Here is a 25764-nt window from a genome sequence, read left to right as displayed (position 1 = left end):
AATTTCCAGGAACATTACCAACATTTGTAAAGACCCAAAATGTTCTGCTTTCATCATTGAAGTTGGTATTTCCAACGGGGAAGGCTGCTAGGATCAGCTCAGATGGTACATGTTGGCATGAGGAAGGCACTGTTTTCCTCTCTCCTCCCCTATTGGTCGAGGGACCAATCTAGACTCCTGTTTCCAGTAATCATTCATCAATTAAAACACTTTTTAAAAGATACTTTGACACTGTGTTTCAGAGAAGTTTTCTTATAGATGTCATCAAGTTGAAAGCTCCTGAAGAGAGAGAATCTGCCTTTAAAAATGAAAGTAGAAAAAAATTCAACCAGAGCAGAAAGATAGAAAGTGAGAAACAGATCTTACTCCTCCCACCCCCAAACCCACGTTTCTGCTCCCAGGTATGCTGATGGCCAACAGTTTCTTGGGCATCCTTCTGAAATTTTCTGTGCATATTATAAGGAAATACATATTTTATTTATATATTTTTTCAACATAAATGGAATAAGACTTTCTACTATTCTATACTCGCTTTTTCTGTTTTTACTGAATAGAGTTTGGACATCTTTCTGAATTTGCACATATAGATGAACACATTCTTCATTAACTGCCAGACGTTATTTCATTGCTTGAATGTACCGTAATTTATTTAGCCAGTTCTCTGCTAATGGACATTTAGGTGGTTTTTCTAGCTTTTTGTTAGGGTAAACAGTGCTGTAATAAATATCCTCATGTACATATCTCTGTGAGCTTGGGCAAGTATATGTTTACAATAAATTCCTAGCAGTAATATTATTTGGTCGAAAGGTAACTTTGATAGATATTACCAAATTGTCCACCAGTTTACATTCCTACCAGCTCACACTGAGTTTCATGAAACTTCAGAACATTTGCCAAGCTGTTATGTGTCAGTGGTATCTCATTTTAATTTGCATTTCTACAATTATATACATGGTCAACATCTTTCCATATTGAGGGGTGGGTATATTTATAATGTCTTTTCTTCTTACCTGCCCATTCATATCTTTGCCTACTTTTCTAGGACCATGTCTTATTTTTATCCAGTATCCTTATATACCCAGCACAGCATTGGACACATGGACCTTCAATAACTATTTGAATTTTACTTAGATAATATATGGGACACACAGAAAGAATCTAAAATAGTCCTAATTAGAGTGTAAGATACTTGAGGAAAACTGCCATCTCTAGAGCCTTCACTCTCATAGAATGACAAAAACAAGATGTCTTCTTAGGAGACTTCTGTACAGTAGGACCTTATTTTGGAAATAAGGGAAATGGAAATGGGAAATCAGTTTTGTCAAAGGGAAGGCTCTATGTTCCTCACAGAGTGTATTTTCATACCCACATATACTAAATTTCCAAAATAATACCTTTAGTTCTTGCCTAGATTATACAGCAACGAAATCCTAACTCATCTTTCTAGCCCCCTTTTTATTCCCCACCAGTCCATTCTCCACACAACTGCTACTGCGACTTTCTAAAAGGCAAATCCAAGATTCTTCTAACTTAATATCCTTCAAAAGATCCTCAGGGCCTTCAGAATGAAGTAAAAACTTTTTAGTTCACCACCTAAAACCCCTGCCTTCTTTAGCAATTGACAACACTCCCATCATCTAACACATACATATGCCCAGTGCCCATCATTTCACACTGCGAGGAGTGCTCCTGGCTCTCCAGGCCTTTCTGCTGTAGTGCATGCTGTTTTTTCTAGAACATCCTTCTATCTTTTCTCTGTCTTGCTCCTTCGTTCTCATCCTCCAGGAACAACCCTTTCATCACTTTTGCTGAAACCCCTGTCTGAAACCTTCCCCTAACTGTAAATGGTTCCCTGGGCTTAACTTTATCTAAAAATACTTATTCCACCTTCTTCTAGATGTTGGTCTAACAAACAGTCTGTCTCCAGGAGACTGGATTCCTCAAGGGCAGAATCATGTCTTATTCCTCAGTGCCCGGCACAAAGTCTGACCGTGCGGTGGCTCAATAAACATCTATTCAATGTGAAATCATAAAGCAGCAATGCTGGTAACAGTGCAGAGAAGACAAGGAAGGGGCCAGCCTCTCTCCATGCTGTCTTAAGAAATGGGCTATTACAGTTCACATGTTGTAGTTGAATTTGATGGCTGATGCTTGGATTTGTGTCCCCTGAGTTGAATTATCTGCCATATCTAATGAGTCAGTGTCTGTAAAATGGCCCCAAGATGCTATGTCATTAATATTCTTTTTTAGCCTGAGGGAAAACACTGCCAAACAGGAAAGATATTCAGCTCTACAGAGAATATACAAAGTATATTTGGTAGAGTAAGAGGAATTAATGATTTCTGTGATTTGTTGGACCATTGAGCACTTGGAGGGAGCTGGGTCCTCTCCATTTTATGGATTTTCTGACAAAGGTATGGGCAGGAGAGATGATTTTGTAGAGGCCAGAAGAAGAAAGAGTATGATTTCCCTTTTGTGTGAGTGTTTGTTGCATGTCTCCAAATAACATAGATTGATGTGAAACGAAAATACAGTGTTTCTTTATGCAGTGTGTTTCCCAGCTTTTGCTATGGAAGAAATGCAATCCTATTCCATATCCCACCATAATGTAAACATCCCCTGAGCACTTTTAGGAGGGGGAGGAGAAGAAATATCTGGGAATAATAATTCCTATATTGTTCTGAACTAGCTGCCTTTCCTGGCCTCTGCTGTTGCTCCCACTGCTCTCAGAGCATGTTCTCCTGACCTTCTCTCTACCAGATCTTTCTCAAGAATTCATCCATTTCTCAATCTTTTCACTCTCACCTCTAGGTATTTCTCTTATAGCCCTGGCCTGCCTTCCTACAAGTATTTATTCATTCATTCATTCAACATTTTTTAAAATTTTAATTCCAGTGTAATCATTCAACAAACATTTGTTGAGCATCTACTATGCATCAGGCCCAAGATGAAGAAAACAGACATGATTGCCTGCCTGATGGAGTTTATAATCTGGTCACAGTTTGTCTTCCTGGTTCATAGACAGCTGTATTCACACTCTGTCCTCGCGTGATAGAAAGGCCAAGGGAGTTCTCTGGGTTCACTTTTTATAAGGGCACTAATCTCATTTATGAGGGCTCTGCCCTCATGACCTAAGCACTTCCCAAAGCCTTGCTTCCAAACACCATCACAGTGGGGATTAGTTACCAAGCCAAGAAAGGGTAGAAACAGGGGAGGAGAATGTACTCTACACAAGGGGGCACAGCCTGGGCAAAGGCCCCATAATAGTTGGAAGCATGGCATATTCCAGAAATTGAGAGAAGACCAGCATGGCTGGAACTTAGTGAGAGGGAGAATAATGCAAGACAAGGTTGGAAAAATACACAGAGATTAGTTTATGCAAATCCTCAAAGGCCAGCATAAAGATTCTGGTTTTACTCTCAAGTACAGTATCTTCCCAATGATAGTGAAGGGTTTTAAACAAGAGGTTGACATAATCAGATTGGAATTTTGGCTACAGTGTGGACAGCAGAGAAGTGAAGCCAGAATGAATGGTGATGAGGGGATCCATTAAGAGTTTTTGCTACAGATAACATGAGGCAAGATAATCGTTGGGCTTTGGTGGTAGAAGTAGAGTTGGTGAGAAAGGTGGATTCGAAACACATTTAGGAGGAAAATTGACAGGAATTTTCATAAAAGCCCTCAGAATGTTTCACTTCACAATTCCTTCTTCTAAGATGGAGGTCGTTCAGCTACAGCCTGTGGGCCAAATCCTGTTCATTGCGAGAATTTTTGGTAAGATTTTATTGGAATACAGCCATGCTCATACGTTTACCTATTGTTTATGTGTGCTTTCACACTACAACAGCAGAGTTGAATGGTTGCAATAGAGACCTCATGGCTTGTAAAGCCCAGTGTATTTTCTGTCTGGCTCTTTACAAAAAACCTTTGCCAACCATGGAATTTACACTGCTTAAAACAGCACCTCCACGGTATTCCAAGGTGTACCTGTACCTAATTTGGGAGTCCAAAAGTCCATGAGTGCGCTTCGGGTGATCTCAGACCTCCTGAAATTGGAAGTAAAACTTAGTATTTATGTATGTTTCTCTGGGAAAACAGTATTCATCAGCTTTTAAGACGAATCCATGAAATCCCCCCAGAGTAAGATGTTTCCCAGACCTCTCCCTATTCTGTCTCTGGTTATACAAGACTTGTAAAACCCACATTTCTCTCAGTAAATAAGAAATGCACACCAGCACCAAATGCTGAGTATCATTAAGTATTGGATAGAAATTGCTGCGTATTGCTAAATTCCGAATATAAGATCTCATCTATCCAGATTTGACTGGCTGGCTCCTCTAACCCGGAGCTTTAGGATAGCAGGTAGCTCAGGGCTGTAAATGAGAACTAGATGAGTAATTTCTTTAGATTTCTTAGATCTTTTTTTGATTTCTCAAATAATTATCCCCCCCAAAATAAATACTTCAGTATATACAAGATTGTAGATAATTTCATTACAAGGGAGGTCTCTGAAGGGAACAAGCAGGTGATCTGATCGACCCACAGCAGCCTTTGTGTACAAACCATGTTTTAATTCATTTTCTGCTGCCTAGAATGCTGCTTCCATCAGACTGTGAGCTCTCTGATTCCCCAGGACCTGACACACAGGAGTTCAGTAAATGGTTACTGAATATGTAGAGAGATGATTAAGCTAACTGTTGGCCTCATGTCATGTATTTGTGTATAGGTTTATATGTATGTACACACATAATGTACTGAGAGGAAACACATTAATTAAATAAATGTGTGTAAAATTCTTCTTGTAAACAAAATTGTGCTTTTAAATGAAGGAGCTGAAACCATAGTCTATCTTCACTGAGGACATCCTCCTCGGTTGTAAAAATATCTGATTCAGTTAATGCTCAGTGCCTGGCTTCAAAAAATCTAGCATGCAAGTGGGAGGAAAACAAGACGTATCCTTACTTTGGCCAAGATTTTAATATTAGATAGATCTGGCCATTGTGAAAATTCACAAGATGGTATTTATTCTTCATTTGCTCTATATTTTTATATGTGTTATTTAATGTGAATCCATTGCCTTGACTCTTAAATAAAACACATCTTCTGGTGACAGTACTCAGCATGCATAGGTGTGCCTGGAGGTCCTTTCTCTAGTTTCAAGAGGAGAGGCAGGGATGGGAGGCCTGCCTGAGTCCACAAGAGGAAAGGAGAGGACACAACAGTACCTGAACGTACTCAGAGAGCAGGCCTGACTGAAAAGGGTGTTGTTCATCCGCCAAAGGAGTTAGAGGCTTTCATAACAGGTAGAGAGAGTCAGTCCTCGGGAGAAAAGGGTTATAATCAGAGCTGAGGAAAGCAACCAGAGTGCCAAGTGCAAAAGATAAGACAAGTATGAAAATGGTTGAACAAAGAGCAAGAACAGATTCCAGAGCATAGCAGCTGAGGTAAGAGCAGACCAGGGAGACATTCAGAACTCTAGCTGGGGCTCACATGCTGTGAGTGTGCCTCAGCTAAACTCCCACTTCCTTAGATGTTTACTGCTTCCTGAGTTAGGAAGGCATGGAGTTTAAAGAAGTTGATCAAGGGTCAAGTCAATTAGTATTAAATATCACATATGAAAATGTAAGCATATAAGATACAGGTGCTAGACTATGCACCTGTGCTTATCAACAAGTCACCAAAAAATGCTCTGGAGAAAATGAAATTGTTAAACATATACAAAGTAAAATAAAAATAAAACAAACAAAAACAATGCCACCAGGATGGGAAAGTAGTATAACCTGAAGCAGCATTTCTCAAGGTGTGGTCTATGGACTTATGATCCCCAAAAATGTGACAGTTCTAGATGCATGCATGGGGGCTGTCCTCCTCTTGGGAGATTCACAGTGTGCTAAAAGTCTCAAAAGTCCTGCAAGAAAAAGTCCTGGTTGACTGTGTTTAGCCCAATATTTTCCATATTTTATAGTTAACCAAGAACCCTTTTTTTTTTTCAAAATACACTTTATAAATGCATACTTAGTAAAAGCCAAACAAACACATTGCTTTGATCAAAATTTCTTAATTGTATAAAATCTTCTGAGTCTTAAGTTAAAATAATATCACTTGTCAAGAGAACTGTGTAGTCATTTTTAAAAGATAAAATTAGATTCACCTTACACCAGAATAAACTCACACCATGTACTATAACTCAAAGTACAGAGGCAATAAAAGAAAAGAGTAATATGTTTGATTACAGAGAACATTTTTTTAAACTTTTGCATGGCAAAAAAAAAAAAACAGTGTAAGCAAAGACACATGACAAGGGGAAGGGAAAAGACAAAAAACCTGATAGAAGAAGGGGCAAAGACATGAATACACACAAAAAATAGAGATATAAAATGCATATATGCATATATCTACATATTACATAATGGCCTTATGCACATGAAAAGACAGTTGACTCCATTCATAATGCTCATGTTGAGAACAAATGCAAATCAGAACTACTTTAAGATACCAGCTTTTATCTCTCAGATTGGAAAGCATTAAAAACTTGACAACATACTCTTATGACATGGCTGTAGAGAAACCAGCACTGACCCGCATGGCTGGTGGGAATGCAGATGGCACCGCCCTTGAGGAGGGAATTTGTCAGTATCTAAAACCAAGTGTCTATTTACCTTTTGTCCCAGAAATTCCACTTCTAGGAATTTACCTTAAAGATATATCTCCAAGTATACAAAAATCAGTAGCTCAAAGTTATTCACTGCAGCATTAATTGCAGTAATTGCAAAATATTGAAAACATGCTCAAACATGAGAGAGTGGGAAATACATGATAGCATAGCCACACATGGAGTACTACGCAGCCATGAAAAAGAATGAAATGCTCTCAAAAAAAAAAAAAAGGAATGAAATGCTCTCTGTGAACTGGGGGGGTGAATGATTTCCAGGTTATATTTTAAGTTGAAAGATGAAAGTGCAAGAGTCATTATAATATGCTACCTTTTGCATTAGACACGTATCTGCTTACTTTTTGTGAAAAGAAACATAGGAGATACCAGAATGAAATTGATTTCCTACAGAGGGGCTGGTAGGGACGGCATGGAAGTGATAAGGGGCTGGAAACAGACTGGGAGACATGAGGGAAATGTGACTCTTACCTGAATATGACTCTTTGTGTTTTTTGACTTTTGAACTGTTAACATTTTACATACTCAACAACAAAAATAATAAAAATCAATAGTTAATGGAGAAAAAAACAGAAGTGGATGACTCCAACTACATTTTAAACAAATAATACAACCACACTGAAGAGGAAGGAGAGGAACTAACCCGAGTAAATTTAGACCATACTATTTTACTGTTTTATACTCTTTTAACAAAGGAATAAAAAGAATCATGAACAGAACTCTAGAGAGTAGGTTTGGGGTTTTCTATTGGTTGTTTGGTTTGGTTTTGTTTGCTTAACAGTTCTGAAACTACTTTTGACACGTTCTATACTTCAGAAAATAAGTAAATTTATTGAGGATAATGGGAGCCAGGTTCCTTACTGTCAAAAGGAGTTACAAATATGGAAAGAGGAGAGATGAGAATGAATCTATGGTATTGTATTAGTATTGAAGAAATGAGCCCACAGTTTTAGACCAGGGATCATCAAACATTTTTCTGTAAAGGGCCAAATAACAAATACTTAATTCCGTCATTGTAGCACAAAAACAGCCATAGACAATACATAACGAGTGAAAATGACTTTATTCCATAAAATTTATTTACAGACACTGACATTTGAATTTTATATAATTATCATATGTCATGAAACATTATTATTTTAATTTTTTCACCCACCTTTAAAAATGTAAAAATCATTCTCGATTTGCAGGCTGTGCAAAAACAGGCGTTGAGCCAGACTTTGCCCACAGGCCATAGTTTGCCAATCCCATTTAGAGAAATGATGATAGCTAGATAGATGATAGATAGATAGATAGATAGATGATAGATAGCAAATGTGATAAAGTGTTTAAGGTGGGGAGTCTGGATGAAGGATATGTAGGAGTTCTTTGTACTCTTCTTGCAAAGAAGAAGCACTCTTTGTACTTTTCTTACAGAAAAGCTATAAATCTGAAATTATTTTAAACAACCAAAAAAATCACAAAAGGAAGAACTCTGCACTTTTCATAGCTACTACAGAGAAGGAAAAACATTAATCAATCAAGTCATTGGCCTAAGAAGTGAATATCTTACCTTTTATAACAGTCACACAACCCCCATGTCCATGGACCGTGAGTAGGAGCTCCTCCTGCCGGTGTTTAGAGTTTCTGATTTGTCACAGAGGATGTCATCATATGATAACATTATTATTTCTGTTGCTGGTGTTCCTCATTGCTCTCCAGCACTCTTGCTGAGTAATGAGGTCGCCAGGGCTGGTAATTTGTATGTGACCTTGTAATTTTCTATAATGTGGGGATTTGGGTCTACAGTAATGAAATGGACTAAATGAAAGGTGCTTATCAGAAAATGCCCCATTAGCTTGGAAGTCTGCGACAATTCCTTTCTGATGTCCTTAATGTGTTGTTATGAAATTCAATTATACAGCACGTTCACCTTGCTTATTTCACTAGCCATAGTGATAGCTAAGGTGAGGAGTAACTGAAAGTGTCTTAAAATATCACAAATAAGAATTAGGTAATTTTTACGTTGAGATACTTTTTTTTTTGCAGGAAGAGTGAACGACTTTCATGGAAAACTTCTGCTATAGAGACTTGTAACCATTCTTCCCTCCTTGACTGGTTTAATTCCAACAAAATCCAATTCCTGTGGTCTTGGTTTATCACTGTAGGGAAAGAGACACTATGATTTTCACCAATAATCAAGATGATGGTGGTCATAGCTGAAATCTATTGAATGCTACTCTGTACCCAGATCCATGCCAAATGTTTTTCACCCTTTGTGTGTGTGTGTGTGTGTGTGTGTGTGTGTGTGTGTGTGTGTGTGTCATTTAGTCCCAACAACAAAACTCTGAGGTACTGTCATTATCTCCTCTTTATTGAAGAGGCTTATGATGTAAGCAGTGTGGCCAAGCTTTTGCATGGGGAAACATGGCGCCAGGACTGACAGGGCAAACCAGTGCTCTTACTTCCTGCTGGGACTGGCTCCCACTGTACATAAAGACAGAAATACAGAAATTTAGAAAGAAGTTGTTTAGTCATGAGAACGTGCCCCTGTTGAGAATAATAAGGTAAACGAAACAGATGCTAATATCAATGCAAGAAAGAGAGTTCACGTTAGAAGAGCCTTCACTCTCCCTTCCTGCTCCCTTCCCCTGAAGAAGCTCACAAGTTGAGAGACAAGAAAGGCTTGAAGTAGCACACACAGTGACTCATGCCCTCTGGATGTCACCCTCTTGCATCACACCCATGCAGGCACCTCCTAGAGGGACTGGGAAGACCAGAAAAGAATGGAGGAGGAAGAGAGTAAAGAACTTGGAAAATGAGCTTGGCAAGTTGGAGGCAGAGAACAGGGAACGTAGGAGTAGTTTTGCCCCCGTTCTTAATAGGAGAACTGAAGGAATGGGTCACTCAGGGGCCCTGCTCCCCTCACTCTACCTTCTTTTGCCCTCCGATGCTCTAAAGATCTGAGTGAGTGCCTGCTGACCCTGCCATTGTGGCTGGTCCCTGACCACTCCAAGACCAGCTTCTGTTTTGGATCATATCTGTAATGTTGTCATGGAGGTGACATGCAACTTTGCTATGCTTCCTTACCCAAAGATCATAAGAAGCTTTGTCTCTGCTGCACTTCTTCTGAGTTACTGAAATAATTTTCTTATAGGAGAGGTGCTGTGTACACTTTAAGAGCCACAATAAGAAACTTTCAAGAGGAATAGTCATCTTTAATCTAGTTGATGTATTTGTGGAACAACTGGTTAGTTCAGTGATTGACATTATATTAATCCATTTATAGAACTGAATATTAACTTCTGCACATTCTGTCCTTCTGAAATATGAAGGAGGGGGAAAACATGTTTCTTTGTGGAAGCCCCAGGAAATGAAAAATGCAAGGGAAAGGTAAAATTTATATATGAAATTGCAGACCTGTTGTTTATTTACTTTCTTCTTGTCTTTTTAGGGACTGGTTAAATATGTTGAGCCCACCGATTGTTCCTCCCAGTCAACAGCCAACAGACCAGCATCTGGATTCTTCTGGAAGCTTGAGTGCTCAAGGTGGGACTATGGAAAATGTTATGCATAAAAAAATAAAAATCATTAACTGCAAATAGAGAAAATCAGTCACTTTGAGATGCCACTGTTTTTATTAAATGCTAATCATTTAGGCTCACACCCCCAAAATGAGATACCCTGTGCCTCATTTTATAGGATGATAAGTCCTTTGGTATCAAACTGATCTTCATCTGGATTCCGGCTCTACCAATTCCTGCTGTGTGGCCTTTAGGACTTTTGGTTACCGCATTTGTAAAGTAAGACTGATAATAGATAGTGTCCACCTGAAAGTTTTTCATGAAGATTCAATAAGGTATACTGTGCACAAAGCACTTACTAGCTGTTCATATTATTATAAAGCAGACCTGATGCTCCTAGATCGCTGGATACATGTTTTCATTCATACAAGGATACTTGTCTTTAAAGATAAGGCTGGTACAGAGTTACAGCAAGTAGTGTTAGTGATGGAATGGGAAGGAAGCGGGAATGAAAATCTGCCTGCCTCCCTTTGTTGGCGAGAGTCATAGAAATGAACCATCAGGTTTTGGTTGTGAGCAGGGAGCGTGACTGTCAGGAGTGCATAGAGGAGGAAGGGAAAAGAAGCCTTTGGTAGAAACGGAAGGATTGGGATGGGAGGGCAGAGGAGAGTCTAAAGTGCATAACTGGAGTGACAAATAACCTCAGAGTGAGACTCCCTGAGACGGCTTTTTGAGTTGGGATTCTGAAGAGGGAAGCATGCTATCTGAAGGTAAAAAATAATAATAATATAGGAACTGAAGCCAATATAAATTGCTCCAACAAAGGTGCCAGGTTCCCCCCCACCACCTGCCCCAGAGAGAAAGTGGAGCATCCCATTTTTCTTCAGGTATGGAAAATTCAGAGTGAAAGCTCATACATCTGGGTTGTACATTTTTGCTGCCCAAGGGATGGAGATGTCTCCGTGATTTACTGTCTGAAATAGATTATGCCCCTCAAATTGGGAATCTTTTTAGAGGTGTACATTTATAATTACTTAGGACAGAAAAATAGAATCTTGGCTGTCAGGAGGAGACCTTGCTGTGAGAGAACAAATAATATGTTATGTTAAGTGTCTTAAATAAACCACAGGAATAGAGAGCGTGGTCCTTGAGCAAAGGCACCCAAGATATATATTAGTGAGAATTAGCTGAAAAAGGATGGCTTCAAGTCACCATTGCCAAGTGAGGTTTTGACAGCAGGAGCTCAGTTATGTTGAAGGTAAACAGAACTTCCATCGAGGGCAAATTAACAAATTAAATTCAGAAGATTGTAGAAATGTTCTGGCCGATATTAACCAGATCTGGCGCCCTTCCTGCCTGTCAGCCTCGGTTTCTATCAGCCGTCCCTTTCCCCTTTTCTGATCTGCTCGAGTGGTTTGTAGCTAATTAATATTATCAAAAATTAGTGTTTCCTATTTGGTGACTCTTTACATGTCATTGGCTTAGTTTTAGATAACATATCAATATGCCAAGGTAGTGTTCTTATAAATTGTTGGTCAAGGAAAAATGATGGGTTCAAGTATCCAGTTTATATCACCAGAAGCAAGAGGGAGACGTGGTTGCGGGCAGTCTGGGCCTCTTCCTGGGCTTCTGTCCCACGATACCAGGAATTTAGGGAGATATGCCGGACACCGTGCTAAGTTCTAACATTAGCTGTCACGGCAACACCACAAGGAAGGTACTGTTTGTGTGCGTGTGTAATTGTTGTTCTTTACAGCTGAGAAAACTGAGGTATGAAGTTCTTGAATGCCTTGCCCAGGGTCACACCACCAGTCCTCAGCAGAGCTGGGATGGGAATCCAAACAGCCCGGCCCCAGAGCCCAACCACTGTTGTTATACTTTTTTGATTTTGAACCAAGTACCTAAATTACTTACTCCAAAAATAATATATATAAAATCAGGAATTGAAATTTTATTTTTCTCTTGAGAGTTCCTGATCTACAGAAAAAAAAAAAACGAATTGAAACATCTCAAGGGCTAAGTACCTAAGCTCTTTAAGGGGGCGGGGGGGAAGAGCAGACCTGTCGTCCCGTTTCAGCACTGGACCTGCCTCCCCTGCCCATCCATGCTTGTCAGGAATGACAAGTGGCAGCATTTTCTCCATGGGAGTGAGGGGCTTGGGGGCAAAGTTGCTGTGCTGACCAAATCTGAGGGAGCGAGGACCTGAGAGACAGGATTCCTGGATTGCCGAGCTGCCAGGCCTGGGTATTTGCTTGTCACCTACCTTCTCAAAGGCCTTTCTAGACAAGCTTATCTAAGTAGGTCCATCTCCCTTCGCCTTGTACATTTTTTTCGTGCCCTTTTCACAGTTTGTCATTCGTGATTTGTTGTTTAATGTCTTCTTTCCTATGTAGCCTGTGAGTTTTTAAAAGCAGAAACTTTATCAGTGTGCTCACTCCTGGATCCCAAGTAGCCCATGCAATTTCTAAAGATTATTAGCTACTCTCTAAATTTTTGTTAGAGGGAAGACAGGAAGGGAGAAAGGGGAAAAAGGGGGAGAGAAATGTTCTTCTAAAGGCCATTTTTTTATACCATCTTTGAAAAAAAATGAGTAATTCATTGAAGTCTTACTTTCAGTTTTCCCCCGTTCCAGTATTTTAGTATATTAGGTATATTTCTAAAATTTGACAATGAGAGTATTGAACCTAGACCCTCGCATTTTAGCAACTAAAACAGTGATCAGTCACCTTGGGCAGTGGCTCTTAAACTGTGTTTATAAGCAGTGAAAACTTTTCTTTCAAATGAATTTCATATGAAATTCCAACATATAAAAGAGATAAAAGCAGAACTGCTCTGGCTAAAGGGGAAGTTAGGGTCTCAGAACCCTGCCTTGGGGCTCTGATGAACCAGCTGAGAACAGTGATGCAGTCCAACACCCTCAACTTGACCTTGCTTAACGTAAAATGCCCAATCAGAGCCCCAGCTGGCAGTAGGACCCAGGCTTCCTCCCTATCAGTGCCTTTCTGCAGAACCTGTGAAGGTGGTTTTGAAGGCTGGTTCACAGGGAAGGAGGGCCTCCCATCTTTAGACTTCTAGGATAAAAATGATCATAGCTAATATTTATTTCACCTTTCTGTGACCCACACCTGCAAGTACCCTTTACTTCTCATGATAGCCTCCTGAGGTATAGACACTGCTGTTCCCCACCTTTCCCACATGGACACCACCTTTCCCACATTAGAGCCGGGAAGTAACGTGCTGAACCCCCACAGCTCCAGCTGAGGTGGAGAGGCCGAGATGCATCTGCAGAGTTAGAGGCATAACTGCAGTTGCACAGCAGGGAAAGATGGCCTGACCAATGCCTAGTTCTAGAAAACTTGCCCCAGGCCATACGAAAGTAAGTGCATGTGTTAACCTCTACAACAAAAGAGTGGGTTATTTTATCAGCAAAATGATTTTATTGAGGAATAGCAGAGGAATGGCAATTTGGGACATGCAAGCTGCAGCAAAGCATAGGCAAGCCTGGAGAACAAAGGAGAGGAGAGTTACTTTGTAGAGAAAAAGGAGGGCGTTGGGAAAAGCTGCTTTGAAGGAAAGTCTATTAGAGTGTAAAAGTCTAAAAAGTAAGAGTTCCAGGTGGCAATGTTTCTCATTGGCTAGGCTATTGCTTGTCAGGGAGAAAATCTTCCTTCCTTCTGCGGGAGCAGTAAAGTGAACTTCTTCCTGCCCAGGAGCATGGCGTTGGCTGCCACAGAAAGCTTGAAGTCCCTTCGGGGTTTCCCAACTCCATTTCAAATGAGGGTCTCCCTCTATTCATTTTCACACATGCCTTAGACTTGGCCTTTGAGTCTCTGCCTTATTCAGTACGAGTTTGTGCCACAGCCACAGTTTCTGCTCAGACAGAATGCCACAAGGGCATAAATGCCCCCTTAAAGTAAACAGCCTGTCTTCCTGCAGAGCCGGGCAGCCGGCAGGAACAGCACTGCGCTCTGGGCCCCTTGGCTAGAGGGAGAGACGGGCAGCTGTGTGCAGTTCCTCCCGGGCCACAGCGCACTCGCTGAATGTCAGTTACCAGGGGCATGGGAGCCCTTAACACTTAGCAAAAATGTGTTTTCCTGTAGTGCATGTGAAATGGGAAAATGGGAAGTTATGATTTCAGAACTTACTCAAGAGAACTACCAAGCTGACCTTTGAAAATAAAGCAGACTTTGCTTGAAGAATAGTTGTCAATTTGTTTTTGACATTTGTTCCTTTATAGATATGACCCTTCAATTATTCATGCTTCCCAGCTCCAAAATGGAGCTCTCAGGACTGCAAAACCTCTCCTGAAGTTTACATAGATTTTGAGTAAGAAAGACATTCAGAAGTGCTTTTAGAGTTGCCAGAACCTCATAAAAATAACATTCTTGTACCTTTTTTATGGCAAAGCCACAGAGGATATTCCTTTATGAACACTGGTTAATCTCCCACGAGACACAAATAGGCAACAGATGCTGATTTTAAAGATGTAATATCCAAATTACTAGTCAAGAATTTAGAAGAACCTCATGGTTCCTTGAAGCTAGCCAGAGAAAGGGGAATCTGGCTGTCTGCTCGGGGTCCAACAGAGGAGTCCTTCCAGAGTTATTCGACATTCACCTGATACTCTGAGTCTAAAAGCAATCTTCTAAAATCTGTTTTATTAGTTAGCTTACAGACATTATGCTTCACTGAAAAACCATGGTATCCCCAAGTGCTTGACTTGGCACCTAGGACACAGTACACGCTTCATAAATGTTTAATGAGTGATTGCATGAATCATCTGCTCATGGAAAACAGAAGGATGATTTGGTCTACTCTTTGGATCTTCTTTGGATCTTCAAGATTTATTTAAGGTGCCAAGAGACCTTCTCCCAGAAAGAAACAATACTGGCAATGTAAAAGTAATAATAGAAGCTAGCATCGGCCATGTGCCCGCCACAATGTCAAATTTTGCTGTGTGACCTCACGATGACTTCTCCTGATACTCCCAGGTGCGAGGCTGTGTTATGGTCCCCCCCACACACAGGCGGAATTAAGGTCACCGCCTGCATCACAGACCCATTGAGTGTGGAGCAGGACTCTGACCCAGGCCTGTCGGACCTAGCGATCTACGCCCTTAACCCCCATGCTTCTATAGGACCACAGAATTCCCATTGAGGTTAATAAGAAACATACGACTGAAGCGTCCACTGCAATTTTTTAAATTTAGGAAGTTCTCTTTCTTGAAGCTTTCTGGATAAAATACTACTCCCTTTAGTACTCTCCTTCAACCCATAGCATCCCCACCTCCATGCTCAGCTCATATAATGATTCATTAGTACTCATGACATTCTTGAATCCAGAGTCCCCACCCCTTCCCCTGTTAGGCACGTAGTTGCCTTTTGCTCTCAGATTAACCTTGGGGAAGGGAGAGATTTTCTCTTATGCAGCTATCAGAGTCTGAGGGGTGTCTTCTCCGCACAAAAGTGGTTGGGAGGTGGGGGGCTGGTGATAACGCTTTCACTAAAGAGATGCCCTCCTACTAGGAGTACTAGAAGTGAGCCCAGAAGTAGAGAAGTAAACACGTTGCCAGTGCCTGAGGCTCTCTCTCTGACTCCAGAACCGTTCCTGCCTACTTATTCCCCAGATGCACCCCAGCAAGGTTCTTAGTTCAGGGTGTGATTTCAACTTCCCTTGCTGGAACTGGGATGCATTTTCCCCTAGCTACGATGTTGCCACCTTGCCTGAAATCAGGCCATTGAGACACTACGGGTTTCAGAGCTCAGTAGTCTGGTTAAGGACTTCCCAGGGTGTGTAACAAAATGCATTCAGAGTCATAAACTGCACATTTCCAAGTGCACAATTGTTTCGTAGGTTTGTTTCCCAGTTTTACTGAGATAAAATTAAAATGTAACATTGTGTAAGTTTAAGATGTAACACTGTGTAAGTGTAACTGATGATTTGATATACACGCACACATTTGAATCACTGCACATTTGTAAGTAGAGACCACCTGGAAAGAATGAAATTGCACTAATTCCCAGTTAATCTTCCAAATCCTTCAACATGTTGTCTTCAGTGGCATTTTCCAAGTAAAATATAGCCACTGGTTTTTGCAAAAGGGTTGATGTACTTATTTCCCAAATGAAACCTGAACTATAATCATGGCATGTCATTTGCCTTCCAAGAAACAATGCGGTTTTCTAATAGAAGAATGTATCTTTTTCATCCTTTTTATCCCGTGCTTGGTCATTTATCTTTCTTCCATTCCAGGACACATACTTGCTGAAAACCAAAATTCAGCAGTTCACAGTAGACTTCCTCAGGTTTTAGTGCAAGTTAATTTTGCCCTACTGTGAGAGGCCTTGGTGGAAGAGTTTGCAAGTGCCTGGTGCTCAGCGGAATCTTATCTAAAATGTCATCTTTATTGATCCTGAGGCTGACTGTTTGGAATGGTGATCCCTCACCATTGAATTGTTTAAACAATAGTGTATTAGTATGCACATAAAAATACAGTCAATCAGTTCTCAAGATCTATAAAAGAGAAAACGCATTAACTTTTTAAAAAAAATTCTGCATGGCAGCGTCAGAAAATCGAAAATCAAGTGCAGCGTCTTGATTCAGAGATTTTACATCTGATAAAGTGGTGCCACATTATTTGTTTTCAAGCTTGAGGACTTAGCCTCCGCATATAGGTTTTCTATTATCTATGGTTAAAATGCAATAAATATAGATAATTAAGCATTTATATTAATGGACTTTCAAAAGGTGAACTGAAGGAATTGTTTGCCTGAACTGATCTAACAGAGGGAAGGGCAGCTAATATTGCTGCATTCGGTCCGGCTCTGTTGGTTTTTCTTCTATTATTGCTGTTAACCAATTTCAGAGTGGATGAAGCTGGAAGTTTGTAAATAGATTATTATCTGAAAGGCAATTTTATTTCACTGGAAATGACTTTATTATGTGGAGAAGAGTAAAAATGTAATTTGGACCCCTGTCCAGATGCTCTTAGTCTGGTAGCAGAGAATGGTTTTATTTGTTAATTTGTCCTTTTAGAGTTTCTGTAGCCAGTCTTTAAATAGAGCAATTTAGCATTTTGGGGAAAAACTAACTCTGTACCATCCAAGAATATAATTGAAAATTACCCCATACCCTTGCACAATAATTACCTTTCAAAACATTTCCCATTGCTTGACATCATAGTGGTAATTGCTTAATGATATTATAATTTCATTATGTAGAGATTACAATGGCTTAAAATGATGTAAATTGGAGGCTTTGAAAATTAAGTTATAATGAAAACAAAACCTTTTATGCAAGTTTAAAGCACTTATTTCAATGTAAAATTATACATAATGTCACCCAATTTTTATACGAGTGTCACTGTTGGTTGAGTTTTAAAATTCATCCATTTAAAGCTTTAGTACTAAAAACCACAAAACCTGCTTTAGTCCCATGGTTATAATGCATGAGGTTCCAGTCTTATAGTGATATGTATTGGAACGAATGCATTTATATAGCAGTTACTGCTTCAGTTTGTATGCATTATGTAGCAAAACCCCTACTAATGAATTGGCTCCACCTCGATCCCTTTGCAGTTGGGTGATAAAGACCCATGGCCCATTACAACTGTTATTTTCATCTAGAAAGATTCCTGACTGGTTGTAAATGTAAATGTAAGTTTCCTAACTTAATAGCGCCGGCTTAAATTTTTATCTTTTTGGAAAGTACCAGCACCAAGTGCGCTAAGCAGTTATACGGCATGTAACTTACATGCCAGAGGTCAGAATTTCCCCCACTGTGTGGCTGGAGTAAAAATGAAGCATCGGACAGCAGACCCCCGAGATAGGTTGACTTGTAATCATTTACCTCGGTGATACATGATTTTAACATTACACCTGATGGAAAAATTCATTTTACTTTTTGAAAAATATGTGATTTTTGGTTTAAGAACTCTTTCTACTTAAAGATGAATTCATGATAATGTCCTTTATGAAACTAGTTGGGGGCTTTGTATTTCATTCAAATCCACTATTTTTTTTTTCTCTTGGTAGTGAAAAATCAAACAGGTATAGTTTTGGGATGGGGAATAAGGTATAAGTGGACATAGCCCTTTTGTGTCTAACTCGGGTATCTTCCGTTTTTCATGATGACAATTATATCAACAACATTTATTGAGTACTCACTGTGTGTGTGGAGTCTTACTAAGTATCTTACTTAGTTCTCATAGGTACTATCACAGGTAGTATTACTATCCTCCCATGAGAAGACTAAGGCTCAGAGTGCTGAATTTTCCCAATGTCCCACAGCTATACAAAGTGGTAGAATGGGATTTGGACCCAGGTCTCTCTGACTCCACTGCCTCAGTGTCATGCTGCCCATCTCTATGAAGCCTTATCTTAGGACTCTAAGCTTTATCAGTGTTTCTGTTCTGAGTGACTAAGCAATTTAGAGCCTGTAGTTCATGATTTATTTCAAGATTGTCATTATCCTTAATAGTAACAGTAACGATCATTTGTTGACCACTGCTATGTGCACTGTGCTATGCATATTATCCAGGGTCCAGTTTCATCTTCCACAAAACCCTATGAAACAGGCATTGTTATTCTCATTTGGTAAATAAGGAAATGAGGGTCCAGTGAGGCAAAATAACCCATAACTGCCTGAAGGTCGTTTGGGTAGGCAGCGGCCAAGCTCCCCTCTGTCCCGTCTGCCAGATCCTAGGGCCCAGGGCTCTCTTGGCCACTCTGCAGTTGCCTCTCCCATCCCCCCTCATTAATCTTTACCTGCTGCTTTTGTTTTGTGTGTGAATGTCACATCCACACCTAGACATGGTACAGATTTAATAGACATCTTCACGCAGCAGGTACACATAAGTTACTTATTGGTTCTGTTCTCTGAAGAAGCCTAAATAAGAAAGGGATGATGGATTGAATATGTGAAGGTAAAGGACATGCACACCCTCCCTTTGAGGTGCAAAAGTGCCCTAAAAGGGGGTCATCTTCCTTGAGAAACAGTCACTTGAAAAGCATTCCCAACCTCTCCTACTTAAAGGAAGAAGGTGGGGGCAGGGCCCTGGGGACCACTCTTGAGGTAACAATAGAAAGTAAAGGAAAGGCAGCCTGCTTTCTCTGATTTCCTGTTCTTAATTAGAAACTGTGCAGGGTGCTCAGGTCAGCTACCACCATTAACGTGGCCATTAGCAAAGCCCTGTCATACTTCAAGGACATAAGCCACTGCAGCCAAGAGTCACAGAAACTCATCAAAGGCACCACAGGGATCATTGGATCTGGTCCTGCCCTGTGCACGATAAAATCTCACACAAGTGATTGCCCCAGTCCCTGCTTCACCCTCCCCAGCGTCCACCTCCCATTCCCTGGTCCGCTCTACTGTTTAGAAAATTCTTCCTGGTGCTGAGCCAAACTCTGGCTCCTCGTAACTTTCCTTCGTTGATCCTCTTGCTTCCTCCTGGAACCCCACAGAATCTTCTTGACTTCTCTCTCATTTATCACCTTTGATGTACTTAAGGCCAGAAGGGCTGCTATAACCTCAAGCTTTGTCTTTTCTGGAGCTAATAAGCCTGGATTTTGCCTCTGCCCTCCCACATGGACTCTCTCATCTTTGTGATTTTTGAAGTATGAGAAATGAAATTTCTTTTGTTTCCAAACCTGAGTTTTTCAAATGTAGGACACCTGTAAAGTGTACATTTTTTATCCTCTTCCATGTTTAAATTCGCATAACATAATAGCTCCCAACTGAACGTGTTCCACCACCTTCTTAACGAAAGCAGGGCGCCAATACGGTAGAAAGAACGCAGAACTGAGAGTCTGGAAACCCAGGTTCCTCCCTGACTGTGCCTCTGACTCAGCAGAGTGACCTCAGGTGAGCCGGTTAACAGACGCTGCTTCCCTCTTCTGTCAAATGGGCACCCATAATCCCTGTTGATTTCACAGGAGGGTCAAGCGAGCTACTGCACGCGAAGTGCTTTCTAAACCACCCAGGGCTCCGCCAGTTGAGATGTTAGCCAGCAAGGCAGAGGCACCTAGTCCTCCAGTTAGTTCCACTTTTTAAGGACTGCTGGTGCTGTGTGCTGCCTGTAAGAGAGTCAGCTGCTCTTGTGTTTTGCCCAAGTCACTGCACACTCCTTGAGAACAGTGCCTGTTTCGTCGACCATCTCATCCCCAGCACCCCACTCAGTGCCTGGTGCAGGGGCGATCATGTTATGTGTCTTTGGATGGTCAGAGGCATGGCTGTGGTAGCATCTCAACCCCCGACTTTACCATCTTGGCCCCGCCCCCTGGGACTTAACTCGGGCTTCTCACTGTCCTGTGACAAGGACAGCTCGGTCTGGTTTTGGCTGGAAAAATGGAGTCCCACCACCTTCCCGTACTCTAGGCAGTGACACTTATAACCATAGACTTTGCTTTCACAGTCATGTATTCACCCTTTCCAGAAACATTCAGTATTGACTGAGCCTCTGTTACGTGTCAGCCCTGCCCCAAGCCCACACCTGAGCCTTTCTCAAAGCAACCCTGGTGAGCTCACAGCCCCAGACACTGGGTTTTCTCTGGTTCTTAGTAGCCTGTGCTAAGGAAGAGAGAGGAGTGTTCTCCCAATCACCCCTCCTCCCTGAGCCTGCTCTGATCCTCTCCAGCTCAGGGAGGTCTTACCCTCCTAGCTTCTGGACTCCCTATCACATGGTTTTCAGAAGTACTCACAAGTATTCACAAGTCACTCACTTGCTGATGACGGCATCAAGTGCACAAGTACTTAGCATAGCACTGGGCACGTATAAGGTGCTCAGGAAAGATCTTACGAAAACAGTTTTTTTTTTTTTTCAGTCCATGCCATGGGTTGGAAACCAACCAAACCTGCTAATAACTTAGGCAGCAGCAGTTCCTCCAAACCATCTGAACAGTTGTCACAAGAAACAAACATGAAGCCACATCCATGTTACTAGCAAATGTAAACAGACCTTCCTACCACTAATAAAATTACCCATCACCTGACAGTTTTTTGTATGTGTTCTATGCTTTGTGTGTCTTGTGTTCCTAAACAGCATTACCATTTTAATCCGGGTTTACTTGGTAGCACTTTTAGGGTGCATTCATACAGCTCTGGCCCACAGCCAAGTCTGGAACTGTCGCCCCCAAGTCTTGAATCCCTCTTGTATCCTTGGTCCCGTGAGTCCCTTGGCCCTGTCCCTTTCTTCTCTCCCTCCCTGCCTGGCCTCCACACTCAGCTTTTCTCGTCCTTCAGAGTGAAGCCGGCCCTGTCTTATGCTGTGTGCACAGAGTCTGCACGTCTGCCGTGCTCCTCCCTTCTGGCCTTGACATTCCGCCCGCACAAGGAGCATCTCCCAGGAGGGTTAGAGGTGCCTGTCTCCTTGCCCTTCTGCCCTGACGGTCAGCAGTTCCGGGCCAGCAGGCGGCTAACATGTCTGTGGTTCTCCTCCCGGCAGGTGAAGAAGACCCGAGTGTGGAAGAGGGCGAGGAGGTGCTGACTCTGCTGTATGACCCGTGTCTGAACTGCTACTTTGATCCCCAGACGGGGAAATACTACGAGCTGGTGTGAGGTCTCCCTCCGGCGCCTAGAATGGCCGCACCCAGGGGGAGCAGGCGAGCCGAGCTGACCGTGGCGTTGGCCCCACAGTGCGTGTATCAGGCAGGCCCGCAGTATCCAGAGTAACCGAGAGAAATGGAGTTATTTTGTAAATAACGTTTGATGTTAAGGATACCTACCTTCTCTTTGTAGATGCATGTGATTTTTTTGGCAGTGAAGGAATTAATACAGGGACAAGATTTTAGGACTTTGAATTGGTTTCTTCTTGTAGTTCTCATCCTACATATCATTTTTTATTGCCTATAATCTTATGGAAGCAAATTAAGAGTTATTAATTCAAATGTTTTGCAGTGTTAATCTGTAAATGATGGCTTGATACACAGAAAATGTATTCTTGTTTCAAAGATACCTGGGTACTTTTTATTTTATTACCTATTTGTATTAGAAATAAAGTATGACGGTCAAAGGAATACCTTTTAAACTGCCTCCTTTTATTTGCCTTGCTTGCATTCCTTACCAGAATATTCCAAGATAATATTTACCCTTCCTTAGACTCTTAGAAAAGGAAACACTGTGAACTGGTCAGACTTGACGATCCCCTTTTTTTTAGCATTTGCCCCACTGTTCCATTTCATAAAGGTTCATCCAGAGTTTGCCAAAGATCAAAACATTGTAAATCACTTACACTGCTTAGCACTGTGCTGTGCTTTTTTGGTTTTGGGTTTTGCTTTTTTTTTTTTTTTTTTTTACCAATTATCTCTGAATTCTAATAATATGACCCAAATCTAGCTCCATGGATCCAGATTTAAGAAGTCACCCATTTGAACACCCCACATACCTCACCATTTCTGTGACTAGGCCTGGAGAAACAGAGGAGGCTCACTATAAATCTGCTTGTTGCATCACAAGGAAAAAATCATGCACTTCCTGAGTTTGAGGAGACAGCCTTGAATTGTGTGCCAAGTATATTAATATTGAGCTCAAGGAAGTACTTATATTAGCTGGAATATTTTGTTATTTAATAAAGATTTTTTAATAAAGAAGAGTACCATTGGAAATGAAAAATTACTGGTGTACAATTGGATTTAATGGCAGTACTATAATTTCATTTAATGTTGCTTGATAGAGGAAATAAGAGCTCTTTTTCAGGAAGAGATTTGGGCTCCTGTTCAAAGGATCATACATTATTTAGAACCATGTTTCTGTTTGATAAGCTTTTAATCCTATTGTTCATGAAGTATACCTTTGTTAGGAATTTTTCCCCAAGATGTTCATACTTACAAAATGCAAATAAATAACTGAGGTTTTCAGAAAGCATACAGAATGATAAAATAGTTGGGCTATCCTGGCTATGACCTTGAAGATTGGAGTAGGACCTGGAGAGCCTTGAACTTGCTTTAGTCAGTCTCGGGGCCATCCACATAAATAGGAGAGTCAACTAAAGGTCTCTTCTAGTTAAGATGTGGTTATAAATATCAAAAACACCATAAGCTAAAAATACTTAAGGATACAAGAGTGCCTCATGAGCCCCAAAACAGAATGCTACAAACCTCCATGTGAATTTGAGCTAGGACCTAGAACACTGTGCTGGGATTCTTAAATCGCAAGCAGCAGACACCCTTGATCTCAGAATTGAAAGACTTGTTGAACAATTTGACCCCGGGAGGCACAGGAATACAGACAGCTCCACGGTTCCTATAGCAGAAACTAACAGTTTCTCCCAACAATGGTCACCAAAATGATGGTGCCCCCTTTTTCTGCCTTGAGTCTCTGCTCAAGGAGCAAAGGCTGATAGGCTTGATTTGTCAGTTATCCCCAGGACCACATGGAATGGGAGCGAGATAGTCCCTGAAGAATAAGGCACTGTTAACAAAATGGGAAGGGATGCCAACCAAGCAAAAACAACGGATGTCTACTTTTGGAATCTTAGAAGCATTGTCTCTGCCACTCAACTCTGATTTGTTTGCAAAACGAATTGTCTCTCCCCATAATTCTCAGCTACTCGGTCCACCTACCAGAACATTCAGCCATTCCACAGCCCATACATCCAACCACAAAGAAATATAAATTCTGAATTTCAATTCAAAAATCCCAGATGTATATTCTGGTTGGCCACTTTGGTCCAGTGACCACCAGAACCCTCTGGTGTGGATGGGAAAGGAAGACAATTAAGGAGTTTCTCATGAACCAAGTAGACACCAAAAGGCATCTACCACAAGCTCTTACCCACTTTTTACATTTTATTTGTCTTTTTTTTTTTTTTAAGGAGTAGCTTCATTTCTGTTGAGACTATTTCCTTTTTTTTTTTTAAGATTTATTTATTTGAGAGAGAGAGAGTACGTGCATGAGCAGGGAGGGGCAGAGGGAGAGGGAAAGGAAGAGAATCTCAAGCAGACTCCCTGCTGCGCATGGAGCCTGATGTGGGGCTCGATCCCACAGCCCTGAGATCATGACCTGAGCCAAAATCAAGAGTCAGGTGCTTAACCTACTGAGCACCCAGGTGCCCCTATGTTGAGGCAATTTCTACGGAAGTGTTGAAAAATAAAAACAGATGTGTTTCACACTGCTAATTTTAAACCAAAATTGTATAGCAGGTTAACTTGGAAATTCATTGGGCGATACTGCTTCACTGGTCATCAAATTTTGCTGCATATTAGAATCTCCTGAGAAGTTTATAAACATATTGGTGCCTGGGTTGCACCCCCAAAGAGTCTGATTTGATTAGTCTCAAATGCAATCTGGGCACTGGAAATTTTTAAAACCTCCCCTGGCAGTTCTAATGTGCCATAATGCTTGAGAACCACTGCTAGGGATCAGAATCCAACATGATGAGAGGGCAGAAGATTTGCCTCATGGCAGATGTATCAGAGGGGAAGAGTGGATTAGTTTCCACTTTCAAGAACTTGATTTCTACCTTTCTAATCAAATGTATACTGAATATCATATCTGAAACTGATTATTACAGATGGATCCTGAAAAAATAGTTTGATTCACTATGAAAATACATCTTAAGATAATCTGGTATCAGTTTTGGGAGTCACTCATTTTGTTTCATATAATTTGGGATGCAACTTGCAAGTGACTTTAAGTCTTCAGTCTCTAAATTATTATTTAGTTATAGAACCCAGGTATTGAGACTTATGGAAAAACAACAATCAGCTGATACGTGGCATCAGATCAATGATTTAGCTTCCCTGGCGATTATAACTTCTCTCTCCAATTAATTTAATTTAATTTTATATTAAAGGAAAATACTGGCATATGCAAAAAACATAGACACTTTTGCATAATAATTTGCCCAATTGTGTTTCTCCATATTTTTAGATTAGCTTCATTTAAATCAGTCATTTCAACCACATCTTGATTTTTTTTTGAAATGCAAACTGTGTTTAATAACCAAGAATAGTGCAATCACAGATTGTACAACCTGAAGGACAATTAATTAAAAGAACTAATTTTAAAGTTGCCCTTTGGCTTTAATTAAAGATCTAGTGGATGAAAGTTTCTGGACTGTTTGGGGGGAGAAAAAGACTTGAATGACAGCAAGTACAGTACTAAAACCAGCTTTCATCCAGGTTGCCCCCATGACTCTCAATCTTCAAACACAATGGCCAGAATAATGAGGACTAGAAATCACCTATCCACATAAGGTTGTATTACAGGATTTCTGTTTCATTCATCATTCCTTTTGCACTCCAGAAAAGTTGGTCATGAAGAGAATTCAAGCAAATCCTATCTTTTCTTTTTCTCCCATTATAATAGTTGAGGTAGAATCATCTAATTGGGCCTAGAAAGGCCAATCAAGATTTTTTTTTTTTAGATTTTATTGATTTATTCATGAAAGACACACACACACAGAGAGAGAGAGGCAGAGGGAGAAGCAGGCTCCCAAGGAGCAGGGAGCCCGACGCGGGACTCGATCCCAGGACCCTGGGATCATGACCTGAGCCGAAGGCAGACGCTTAACCATCTGAGCCACCCAGGCGCCCAAGATTATTTTTTTAAACTCAGATTTTATAATGGAGAAAAGTGAGATTCAGATTAGGAAGT

The 25764-nt window shown here is 40.8% G+C and overlaps 1 protein-coding gene across 3 annotated transcripts in view; it reads left to right on the top strand.

The window, feature by feature from the left end:
• CFAP20DC (CFAP20 domain containing) overlaps positions 1-22169 on the top strand; it is a 137256-nt gene extending 115087 nt beyond the window's left edge. For all 3 annotated transcript variants that reach the window (XM_073901461.1, XM_025885705.2, XM_073901460.1), the window contains 2 exons: positions 10104-10198; positions 21614-22169. In XM_073901461.1, coding sequence (XP_073757562.1) covers positions 10104-10198; positions 21614-21726 — 208 coding nt within the window. In that variant the 3' untranslated portion in view covers positions 21727-22169. The remainder of the gene's footprint in view (positions 1-10103; positions 10199-21613) is intronic.
• Positions 22170-25764: the final 3595 nt, after the last annotated feature.

The sequence above is a fragment of the Callorhinus ursinus genome, unplaced genomic scaffold, assembly GCF_003265705.2.
Source record: "Callorhinus ursinus isolate GAN/ISIS: 27379988/994484 unplaced genomic scaffold, GSC_fseal_2.0 scaffold15, whole genome shotgun sequence".
NCBI classification, from domain to species: Eukaryota; Metazoa; Chordata; class Mammalia; order Carnivora; family Otariidae; genus Callorhinus; species Callorhinus ursinus.
Note: the sequence above shows the minus strand (reverse complement) of the source record. Positions and strands in the feature narration are given on the sequence as shown.